This window comes from Heterodontus francisci, chromosome 7, assembly GCF_036365525.1.
Source record: "Heterodontus francisci isolate sHetFra1 chromosome 7, sHetFra1.hap1, whole genome shotgun sequence".
In the NCBI taxonomy this organism is placed as follows: Eukaryota; Metazoa; Chordata; class Chondrichthyes; order Heterodontiformes; family Heterodontidae; genus Heterodontus; species Heterodontus francisci.
The window spans coordinates 54,136,238-54,147,899 of NC_090377.1; the positions used below are offsets into that span (position 1 = coordinate 54,136,238).

Below are 11,662 nucleotides of genomic sequence, written 5' to 3' on the forward strand. Positions count from 1 at the left end.
CTGTGGTCTGATAAGCGAAGCTTGGAGGGCCGGGAGGAAGCATTCCTGCTCCGCATGGCCACAGGGAGTGGGGCGAAGGTAAGCACCATCTCCTAGAGGCTGTCCTCGCTTTTGCTACAGCTGCTGAGTTTCTCAGAGGCCCGAAAACCTAGCTAACCACAATTAAACCTGCAAAGTTTAATCTGAGGCTTCCAGCTACATTGATATTTTAAAATGCCAACCTGCCTCCTGGAGTGGGTCCGTTGCCTGCCCCCTGACCCGCCTCAGTAAAACCCATAAGTCAGCAGGTCAGAGTAAGCTTCCCAATGTGCACAGAAGTTTTGCCCTATAACCGCCCACCTGCACCTAATCCCACCTGCTCACCCATGTTAAAATTCCCTCCATAGTCTTGGAATACAATGTCGCATTAATAAGCATGCATGCAGAACATACCTTTTATCAGTAACATAATTTAAATAGTAACACAAGCACAACACATGCAGGATGTAAAAAAATGACAAAAGCAGTTACTCATAAGTATAGAAAATGCTGGAAATACTCAGTATGACTGGCAGCATCTGTGCAGAGAGAAACAGAGTTAACATATTAAGTTTGTGGTGCTTTTCTTGATGCTGAGCACTCCTTCCTTTGCCTTCACCTCCACGCGCACTTCTTTGGCCAAATGTTTCAGCCCACACAGAAGACTCTTTTACCTGTCTTCAAAATTCTCCTTCTACCTGGACCCCTTCATCTGGTCTGTTATCCTCTCCAGATCTTTTCATTTGAGGACTGCTGGCATGACGTTGGCCGTTTTGATTTCTCCACTCCCCTCACTATCTAACTCAGTTCTGACAAAGGGTAAGCAACCTGAAACATTAAGCCCGTTTCTCTCTCCACAGATGCTGCCAGACCTACTATTTATTTCATTTCAGATTTCCAGCATCCGGAGTACTTTTCTCGTGTTACTTGTAAGTATAATATTTTTAGTAAAAGTGAATAATCGAGAAAGGCAATGGAAACGTAATTAGCAAATACTTAATTTAAAAAAGGTGATGGTTGGACAGAATAAATCCATGCTAAACTTAAGTATAAACCTAAAAATTAATAAAGTGCGAAAACCATTTTTTTTTAAAATCCTCATCTTGTACTTGTTTTTACCCCCCACTCTCATCCCCTTCCAATTTTATCTAGTTTCTCTTGGCATTGACTACTTGCTGGAATATGGTTCCACCAACAGGAGGTGCCCTCCAGTACCTACCCGAGGGGGCAATACTTATATCTGGATGTCAACAGTGTCATTAAGCTACCTAATCACGAACGGCTTATAGCAAAGCCTGAACTTTTTGACACGTAATATTCTCATATACCTCCAGGAGGGCTTGCTGGGTATCAGTCAGGAGTAAGAACCTTGTCCAAAGGGGGATGATGTCCTGCAACAAGAATTTAGGGAGCTAGGTAGCAGATTAAAAAGTAGGACCTCAAAAGGTTGTAATCACTGGGTTTCTCCCAGTGCCACAGGCTAGTGAGTATAGGAATAGGAGGTTAGAGCAGATGAATGCGTGGCTGAAGAGATGGTGCAGGAGGGAGGGCTTTAGTTTGCTGGATCACTGGGCCTGTTTCTGGTGAAGATGGGATCTGTACAGGTTGCACTTGAACTGGAACAGGACCAACACCCTTGCTGGGAGCTTTGCTAGTGCTGTTGGGGGGCGGGACGGCAGAATTTAAACTAATTTGGCAGGGGGTTGCGATGCAGAGTGGAGGTACAGTAGGGGGTGATGTACCAAATATAGAAGAGAAACTAAGTCAGTCTGGAGGGCAGAGTAAATATAGGCCTGTTAAGGCACAAGCAAAAACTGCAAGGTTGGATTGTATCTATTTCAACACAAGGAGTCTTACTAGTAAGGCAGATGAAGTAAGGGCGTTGATTAGCACATGGTAATATGATATTATTGGTTGAGGGAAGGGCAAGACTAGCAGCTCAATATCCCAGGGTATAGAATCTTCAGGCGTGACAGGGGAGGGTGTAAAACAGGAGGTGGCATTGCACTGTTGATTAAGGAGTCAATTACTGCAATTATCTTAGAAGGCACCGCTAATGAGGCCATATGGGTAGAACGTAAAAACAAAAAGGGGGAAATCACTTGGCTGGGAGTGTACTACAGGCCTCCAAACAGTCAGGGAGAGATAGAGGAGCAGATATGTAGACAAATCTCAGAGAGGTGCAAAAATAATAGGGTAGTAATAGTAGGGGATTTCAACTTCCCCCATATTAGAGGGGATAGCATTGCAAAAGGCTTAAAGGGGGCGGAATTCTGAAAGTGCATTCAGGAGAGCTTTTTAAGCCAGCACGTAGAGAGTCCTACAAGAAATGGGGCGGTACTGGACCTAATCTTAGGGAATGAAGTGGACAAGTGGTAGAAGTGGCAGTGGGGGATCATTTCAGGGATAGTGACCATATCTCTCTAAGATTTAAGCTAGTTATGGAAAAGGACATAGAGGGACCGGAAATAAAAGTACTGAATTGGGGGAAGGCAGATTTCAATATGATAAAACAGGATCTGGCCAAAGTGGACTGGGAGTAGCTTCTTGTAGGAAAGTCTATATCAGACCAGTGGGAGTCAAAGAGGAAACAGTGAGAGTTCAGGTCCAACATGTTCTCCTAAAGGTGAAGAGTAGGAGCAACAAGTCCAGGGAACCCTGGATGTCAAGGAATATAGAGGATTGGATAAGGAGAAAAAAAAAAAAGAGGCTTATGGCAGATTCGGAGCACTGCAAACAGCGGAGGCCCTTGAGGAGTATAGAAAGTGTAGGGGGGTACTTAAAAAAGTAATTAGGAGAGCGAAGAGGGGGCATGAAAAAACACTGGCAGACAAGATAAAAGGCATTTTATAAGTATATTAAGGGCAAGAAGATAACCAGGGAAAGAGTGGGGCTCATTAAGGATGAAAGTGGCAATCTGTGTGTGCAGCCAGAGGACATAGGTGAGGTTTTGAATGATTACTTTTCATCTGTGTTCACTATGGAGAAGGACGATGTAGGTGTAGAGATCAGGGAGGGGGATTGTGATATACCTGAACAAATTAGCATTGAAAAGGAGGAAGTATTAGCTGTTTTAGCCAGCTTAAAAAGAAGATAAATCCCCAGGCCCAGATGTATCCCAGGCTGTTATGTGAGGCAAGGGAGGAGATAGCAGGGGCTCTGACATAAATTTTCAAATCTTCCCTGGCCACAGGAGAAGTACCAGAGGACAGAGAATGTGGTACCATTATTCAAGAAGAGTAGCAGGGATAAATCAGGTAACTATAGGCCAGTGAGTCTACCATCAGTGGTTGGAAACTAGTGGAAAAAAATTCTGGACAGACAGGATTAATCTCTACTTGGAGAGGCAGGCATTAATCAGGGATAGTCAGCATGGCTTAGTCAGGGGGAGATCGTGTCTAACAAATTTGACTGAATTTTTCGAGGAGGTGACGAGATGTATAGATGAGGGTAAAGCAGTTGATGTAGTCTACATGGACTTCAGTAAGGCTTTTGATAAGGTCCTGCAGGGGAGATGGGTTAAGAAGGTAAGCGCCCAAGGGATCCAGGGGAATTTGGCAAACTGGATCCAAAATTGGCATAGTGGCAGGAGGCAGAGAGTGATGGTAGAGGGTTGTTTTTGTGAAAGGAGGCCTGGAACCAGTGGTGTACCACAGGGATCGGTGCTGGGACCCTGACTGTTTGTTGTGTACATTAATGATTTAGACATGAATGTAGGAGGTAGAATGTAGATGGGCTGGTAAGATGGGTGGAGCAGTGGCAGATGGAATTTAATCCTGAGAAGTGTGAGGTGATGTTAGTCCTCCCAAAATACAAGGCAAGGGAATATACAATGGATGGTAGAACCCTAGGAAGTACAGAGGGTCAGAGGGAACTTGGTGTACTTGTCCATAGATCTCTGAAGGCAGCAGCACAGGTAAATAGGGTGGTTAGGAAGGCATATGGGATACTTGCCTTTATTAACCAAGGCACAGAATATAAGAGCAGGGAGGAAATGGTAGAGCTGTATAGAGTGCTGGTAAGGCCACAGCTGGAGTACTGTGTACAGTGCTGGTCACAACATTACAGGAAGGATGTGATTGCACTGGAGAGGGTGCAGAAGAGATTCACCAGGATGTTGCCTGGGCTGGAGCATTTCAGCTATGAAGAGAGACAGGATAGGCTGGGGTTGTTTTCCTTGGAGCAGAGAAGGCTGAGGGGGTACATGATTGAGGTATACAAAATTATGAGGGCCTTTGATAGGTTAGATAGGAAGAAACTTTTTCCCTTAGCGGAGGGGTCAATAACCAGGGGGCATAGATTTAAGGTAAGAAGCAGAAGGTTTAGGGGGGAGTTGAGGAAACATTTTTTCACCCAGAGGGTGGTTGGAATCTGGAACACACTGCCTGAAGAGGTGGTAGAGGCAGGAACCCTCAACATTTAAGAAGTATTTAGCTGAGCACCTGAAACGCCATAGCATACAAGGCTATGGGCCAAGTTCGGGAAAATGGGATTAGATTGGATGGGTGCTTGATGGTCGGCGCAGATGCGTTGGGCCGAAGGGCCTGTTTCTGTGCTGTATGACTCTATGACGAGGATTAATCTTCATGGTTTTTTACAGCTCAGCTACTCATCAGGGGAAAAACATGTTGATTTCAAAATATTAACAAACTTACCATCCTACTGAAAGCCAAGGCCATTTTATAAAAGAGATCAGGATTATGTGGTTCAAAACGGTCCAGTATACTGATCAGATCACCAAGTCGAGCACCAGCCTGAAAAATGTCAATAACTAACATGGATTTCAGTTCGCAGACTTTGAATGTTACAACTTGACAAATCTTTACATATGCATTATTGTGAAACTTAGATTTGATAAATGTTATTGCAATTACCATTGCTCTACTCAAAAAAAACTGGCAAATAATGCACATTTAAATTCTGATCTTTAATAGGACCTTAATGCAGATGATATTATGGACCGTTATCTTGAAACTGATTTAAATTTTAATTATGGGTTGAAGATGCAGGTCGACTAACCCTATAACTCTTACTCCCGCCAGAGCATCTAGTACATCTCCCATTAAAGAGCTCCGAAAATGATCTTTCTCGATGCATTTCATTCAAAAACTACCGCAGAAAGTTTCGATTCTGATACAGTAAGAAAATATGATGAACTAGCACATGATTTTAAATGGTACAAATCTTAGTAGCTCATGAAAGATTTGTTGAAGGAGGCAGAAATCTGATACCACTGACTTTGAATAGCACCACAAGTGATGGTTGATGACAACAAATAATAGAACACTTAGTAACAGGCGTTTTCTTACCTCCTTAATATTTCCCTCTCTGCATAAAGAATGGAGGGCCAGCATCATCAGACCTTCAAAATTATGACAGTCTTTCTGCAAGAGTCTGATAGATTTTAGAACAAATTTTAAATTACCATACTAAATTGCATTCAATGAATGGAACCTTAATCTCTAAATTTTACCAGAGAGCGCAAATGCATTCTATTTATTGAGAAACTTTTTTTAAAACTAAACTGTGCTTTGAGAATTTATGTTTTAAATTTCAGAATCACAGAATAATACAGTGCAGAAGAGGCCCATCGAGTCTACACCGATGCATTAAAACACCTGACCTGTCTACCCAATCCCATTTGCCAGCATTTGGCCCATAGCCTTCAATGTTATGACGTGCCAAGTGCTCATCCAGGTACTTTTTAAAGGATGTGAGGCAACCTGACTCTACCACCCTCCCAGGCAGGGCATTCCAGAGTCACCACCCTCTGGGTAAAGAAGTTCTTCCTCAAATCCCCCTCAAACCTCCCGCCCCTCATCTTAAACTTGTGACCCCTCGTAACTGACCCTTCAACTAAGGGGAACAGTTGCTCCCTATCCACGCCCCTCATAATCTTGTACACCTCAATCAGGTCACCCCTCAGTCTGCTCCAGCGAAAACAACCCAAGCCTATCCAACCTCTCTTCATAGCTTAAATGTTCCATCCCAGGCAACATCCTGGTGAATCGCCTCTGCACCCCCTCCAATGCAATCACATCCTTCCTATAATGTGGCGACCAAAATTGCACACAGTACTCCAACTGTGGCCTTACCAAAGTTCTGTACAACTCCAACATGACCTCCCTGCTTTTGTAATCTATGCCTTGATTGATAAAGGCAAGTGTCCCATATGCCTTTTTCACCACCCTATTAACCTGCCCTTCTGCCTTCAGAGATCTATGGACAAACACGCCAAGGTCCCTTTGTTCCTCGGAACTTCCCAGTGTCAGGCCATTCATTGAATACTTCCGTGTCACATTACTCCTTCCAAAGTGTATCACCTCACACTTTTCAGGGTTAAATGCCATCTGCCACTTTTCTGCCCATTTGACCATCCCGTCTATATCTTCCTGTAACCCAAGACACTCAACCTCACTGTTAACCACTCGGTCAATCTTTGTCATCCGCGAACTTACTGATCCTATCCTGCACAGTCATCTATGTCATTTATATAAATGACAAACAATAGGGGACCCAGCACAGATCCCTGTGGTATGCCACTGGACACTGGCTTCCAGTCACGAAAACAGCCGTCTGTCATCACTCTCTGTCTCCTACAGCTAAGCCAGTTTTGAATCCACCTTATCAAGTTATCCTGTATCCCATGTGCATTTGCTTTCTTGATAAGTCTCCCATGTGGGACCTTGTCAAAGGCTTTGCTGAAATCCATGTAAACTACATCAACTGCACTACCCTCATCTACACACCTGGTCACATGCTCAAAAAATTCAATCAAATTTGTTAGGCATGACCTCCCTCTGACAAAGTCATGCTGCCTATTCCTAATCAAATTTTGCCTCTCCAAGTGGAGATAGATTCTCTCCTTCAGAATTTTCTCCAATAGTTTCCCTGCCACTGACGTGAGACTCACTGGTCTGTCGTTCCCTGGCTTATCTCTACAACTTTTCTTAATTAGTGGGACCACATGAGCTGTTCTCCAGTCCTCTGGCACCTCCCCCGTGGCCAGAGAGGAATGAAAAATTTGGGTCAGAGGCCCTGCAATCTCCACCCTCGCCTCCCACAGCATCCTGGGACACAAATCGTCCGGACCTGGAGATTTGTCCACTTTTAAGCCTTCCAAAGCCTCCAATACCTTGTCACTCCATGTGACAATTTGCTCAAGAACCTCACACTCTCTCTCTCTCTAAGTTCCATATCTGCATCCTCATTCTCTTCGGTGAAGACAGATGTGAAGTATTCATTCAACACCCTACCAATGTCCTCTAGCTCCACCCACAAATTTCCCCCCTGGTCCCTAATGGGTCCGACTCTTTCCCTGGTTATCCTCTTCCCATTGATATACTTATAGAATATCTTGGGATTTTCCCTACTTTTACCAGCCAGAGCTTTCTCATATCCCCTCTTTGCTCTCCTAATTGCTTTCTTAAGCTCCATCCTACACTTTCTGTACTCCACTAATGCTTCTGTTGATTTGCTCTCCATGTATTGGCTAAAAGCCTCTCTTTTCCTTCTCATCGTACCCTGAATGTTTCTGGTCATCCATGGTTCTCTGGGCTTGTTGCTTCTACCTATTACCCTAGAGGGAACACATTGGGCCTGTACCCTCCCCATTTCCTTTTTGAATGCCCCCCCACTGCTCTTCTGTCGATCTCCCGACAAGTAACTCTTTCCAGTCTACCTTGGCCAGATCCTGCCTTATTTTACTAATATTCGCTCTCCCCCAATCCAAAACCTTTTTTTGCAACTTGTCTATTTCTTTCTCCATAACAAGCTTAAATTGTACCATGTTGTGGTCGCTATCACCAAAATGCTCCCCCACCAACACATCAACCACCTGTCTGGCTTCATTCCCCAGAATGAGGTCCAGCACTGTACCCTCCCTTGTTGGATCCTCTAAATATTGAGCTAAAAAGTTCTCCTGTATACATTTTAAGAACTCCACTCCATCTAAGCCCTTAACACGATGACTATCCCAATTAATGTTGGGAAAGTTGAAATCACCTCATATAATTACCCTATTATTTTTACACACCTCTGCAAATTGCACACATATTTGCTCCTCAATTTCCCGCTGACTATCTGGGGGTCTATAATAAACACCTAGCAATGTGGCTGTCCCTTTTTTATTCCTCAACTCTACCCATAAAGCTTCATTTGATGCCCCCTCCAAGAAATCATCTCTCCTTACTGCAGTAACTGACTCCTTAACTAATATTGCAATGCCCTCTCCTCTTTTACCCCCTCCTCTGTCTCACCTGAAGATTCTATATCCCGGGATATTGAGCTGCCAATCCTGCCCCTCCCTCAACCATGTCTCCATGATGGCTACTATATCACAATTCCAAGTGTCAATCATTGCTCTTAACTCATCCGTTTTACCTGCAATACTCCTGGCATTAAAGTAGAGGCCTTCCATCCTGGTCTTACTCCCTTGAAACTTACTTCCGCTGTATTCCCTCTGACTTGTTCGCTTTCCTGTGTTTAGCTGTGTCCATATTTTGCTAGGAGTCTGCATCCCCTCCCCCTGACAAATTAGTTTAAACTCCTCCCAACAGCACTAGCAAACCCGCCAGCAAGGATGTTAGTCCCCCTCTGGTTCAGATGTAGACCGTCCCGCTTGTACAGGTCCCACCTTCCCCAGAAACGGTCCCAGTGGTCCAGGAATCTAAAACCCTCCCTCCTGCACCAACTCTTAAGCCACGCATTCATCTGTGCTATTCTCCTATTTCTATACTCGCTAGCATGTGGCACTGGGAGTGATCCAGAGATTACAACCCAAGAGGTCCTGCTTTTTAGTCTACTGCCTAACTCCCTGAATTCTTGATGCAAGACCTCATCCCTCTTTCTACCTATGTCTTTGGTACCAACATGTACCATGACCTCTGCCTTATCACCCTCCCCCTTCAGGATGCCCTGCAAACGTTCAGTGACATCCCGGACCCTGGCACCAGGGAGGCAACACACCATCCTGGAGTCACGCTGACGGCCACAGTAGCGCCTATCTGTTCCCCTGACTATAGAATCCCCTATTACTATTGCTCTTCCTCTCTTTCCCCCTTCCTGTGCAGATAGGCTGCTTGCGGTGCCAGAAGCTGGGCTCTGTCCGCACTCCCTGGAGGAACCAGCCTCATCAGCCTCCAAAATGGAATACCGATTTGCAAGCGGGACCCCAGGGGACTCCTGAACTACCTGCCTGATTCTCTTGGACTGCCTGGTGGTCACCCATTCCCTTCCTTCCTCAAGTCCCTTCAGCTGCGGTGTGACCACCTCTCTATACGTGCTATTCACAATGCTCTCAGACTCGCGGATGCTCCAGTGTTCCAGCTCTGAAACCCGAGCTTCCAGGAGCTGCAGCTGGACACACTTTCTGCACACATGCTGGTCCTGGGGACTGGAAATGTTCCCAGATTCCCACATGCAGCAAGAGGAGCAAACCACAGCTTCAAGCTCTCCTGCCATGACTAAACCCTTTAAATTTAAAACTTTAGAAGATTATAATTGAAAAAAACAACCAAGTCTTGCTAAAACAACGACTTACAATTCAATCCACTTTGAAAAATACCCACCAGGACTTACTCACCAGTCAGCTGTGCTCTTTGGAAACTCTCGGCTCCCCTCACTCTGAGGACAGGTAGGAAATGGAAGGAGCTCCTCACTCCCTCCTCACCAAACTTCCTCAGCCACCAAACTTCCTCAGCCACCAAACTTCCTCAGCCACCAAACTTCCTCAGCCACCAAACTTCCACTTTAACACTCTAATGCAACCCAAGGCAGCACTCTAGTGCAAACAAGGTCAGCACTGTAAGATGGCCCACTTTTATACTGACAACTCTAGCCCCTGAAAACAGGTTTAAACCAATTCTCTAATTGACACGGTGCAGCTGCAAGCAGAGCCTGAGTGAACTCCCTTTAAAGCTGGTGTAAAACTCACCTTCTCCAACCCAAACAGTAACTGTTAAGTTAATCTGTTAAATAAAAGACAGACTAGACTGAAGATAAAATTGACCCTTAATTATCCTGTCACCAAACTTCCACTTTAAAACTCTAATGCAACCCAAGTCAGCCATCCAGTGCAAAAAAAAATTGTTTCAGAATTTAAGGAATTGTATTGCTCAACCCTCTACATCACAAAATGTATAATGTTATGGAACCAGAAGTGAACTTTTGTTGTCTTGTAGCAATGCAAGTGTTCATATGTTGAAAGTATCTAAATCAGATGAATAAGATAATCATATTCATGACATGCACATCTGCTTTTATCACTGAAATAAAGTGCACAAGAGGGCAATAAAATTTCCTGCTGCTATATTACATTTTCCAATTAATTTTATTTAAGTCTTGTTCTCGGGATGTGGGGTATGCTGTACGATGGAGATGAGCACTGAAGAATCACCAGCAAAGAATCACAGTCCCAATATTATAGAGGGAAGGCCACTGTTGCGGCTAAAGATGGTTGGGTTGAGGACACTTCCTTAAGGAACTCCTGCAGGGATATCCTGAGGCTGCATGATTGGCCTCCAACAACCACAAGCGTTTTCCTTCGTTTCAGGTAGGATTCCACCCACTGGGGGATTTTTAAACTTAGCAACTCCCATTGATTTCAGTTTTGCTAGGGCTCCATGGTGTCATACTCAAGCAAATGCTGCTTCCTTAATATTGAAGGTGCCAACTCTCACCTCTCTTCTGGAATTCAGCTTGTGTCTATCTGAATCAAGGCTGCGATGATTTCTGGATCTGAACAGTTCTGATATCAGTAAGTGGGTTATTAAGGATTGTGTTGCATAATGGCACTGTTGGTGGCATTATCCATAAATGTTCTGATTATCGGGAAGTAATTAGCCAGGTTAGACTTATTCTGCTATTCATAGATAGGACATACCTGGGAAATTTTCCACGTTGTTACACAGATGCCAGTGTCATAGTTGGACTGGAAAAGCTTGGATAGGGAAGCTACTTGTTCCAGTACACAGGTCTTCAGCACCACAGCCAGGATGCTGTCAGGATCAAGCTGTGACCAATGCACTCAGCTATTTCTTAAGGTCACGTGGCATAAACTAAACTGTTGGACATTGATATTTATAATGGTGGGGAGGGAGCTCAGGAAATGGCTCAGTGAGATTGCTCTCTTGACATTTTTGAGCTGAAGATGTTTGAAAATACTTCAAACATGTCTCTTACACTCACATTTTGGACTCTGCCACAATTGTGGGTAGAGAGCTTCTACCTCTTATTGGTTGCCAATTACCAATCCCAACTGGGTTTGGTAAGGTTGCATAGCTTTGATCTGTTGATTGTGGCTTAGCTCTGTCTATAGTCTGTTGCCTTTTGTATTCAGCATTCAGGTAGCCGGTGCTGTAATGAAGGATGGCTGGGCCATGAGATTACAGATTGTGGTAGTGGGCCACTGCTACTGATAGACATTGAAGTTCCCCACCCAAAATACAACTTGTTCCCTTGTTTCCTTCCCTTGGTGCTTCCTCTGAGTATCATCCAACACAGAGCAGTACTGATCCATCAATTAATGAGTGCAGAGTGGTAATCAGTTGGAGGTTTCCTTGGAACTGAAAGATGGTAATTAAAATGGAAAAAGATTTATTTTATAATTTTGTCATCCTTCTGCTTACCTTAGTCTGCAGTAAAG

General features: G+C 44.3%; 1 protein-coding gene across 3 annotated transcripts in view; it reads right to left on the reverse strand.

The window, feature by feature from the left end:
• ttc21b (tetratricopeptide repeat domain 21B) overlaps nucleotides 1-11,662 on the reverse strand; it is a 130,183-nt gene that overhangs the window by 99,599 nt on the left and 18,922 nt on the right. For all 3 annotated transcript variants that reach the window (XM_068035213.1, XM_068035214.1, XM_068035215.1), the window contains exons 7-8: nucleotides 5,328-5,412; nucleotides 4,674-4,772 (exon numbers count right to left, since the gene is read on the reverse strand). In XM_068035213.1, the coding sequence (XP_067891314.1) occupies nucleotides 4,674-4,772; nucleotides 5,328-5,412 (184 nt within the window). The remainder of the gene's footprint in view (nucleotides 1-4,673; nucleotides 4,773-5,327; nucleotides 5,413-11,662) is intronic.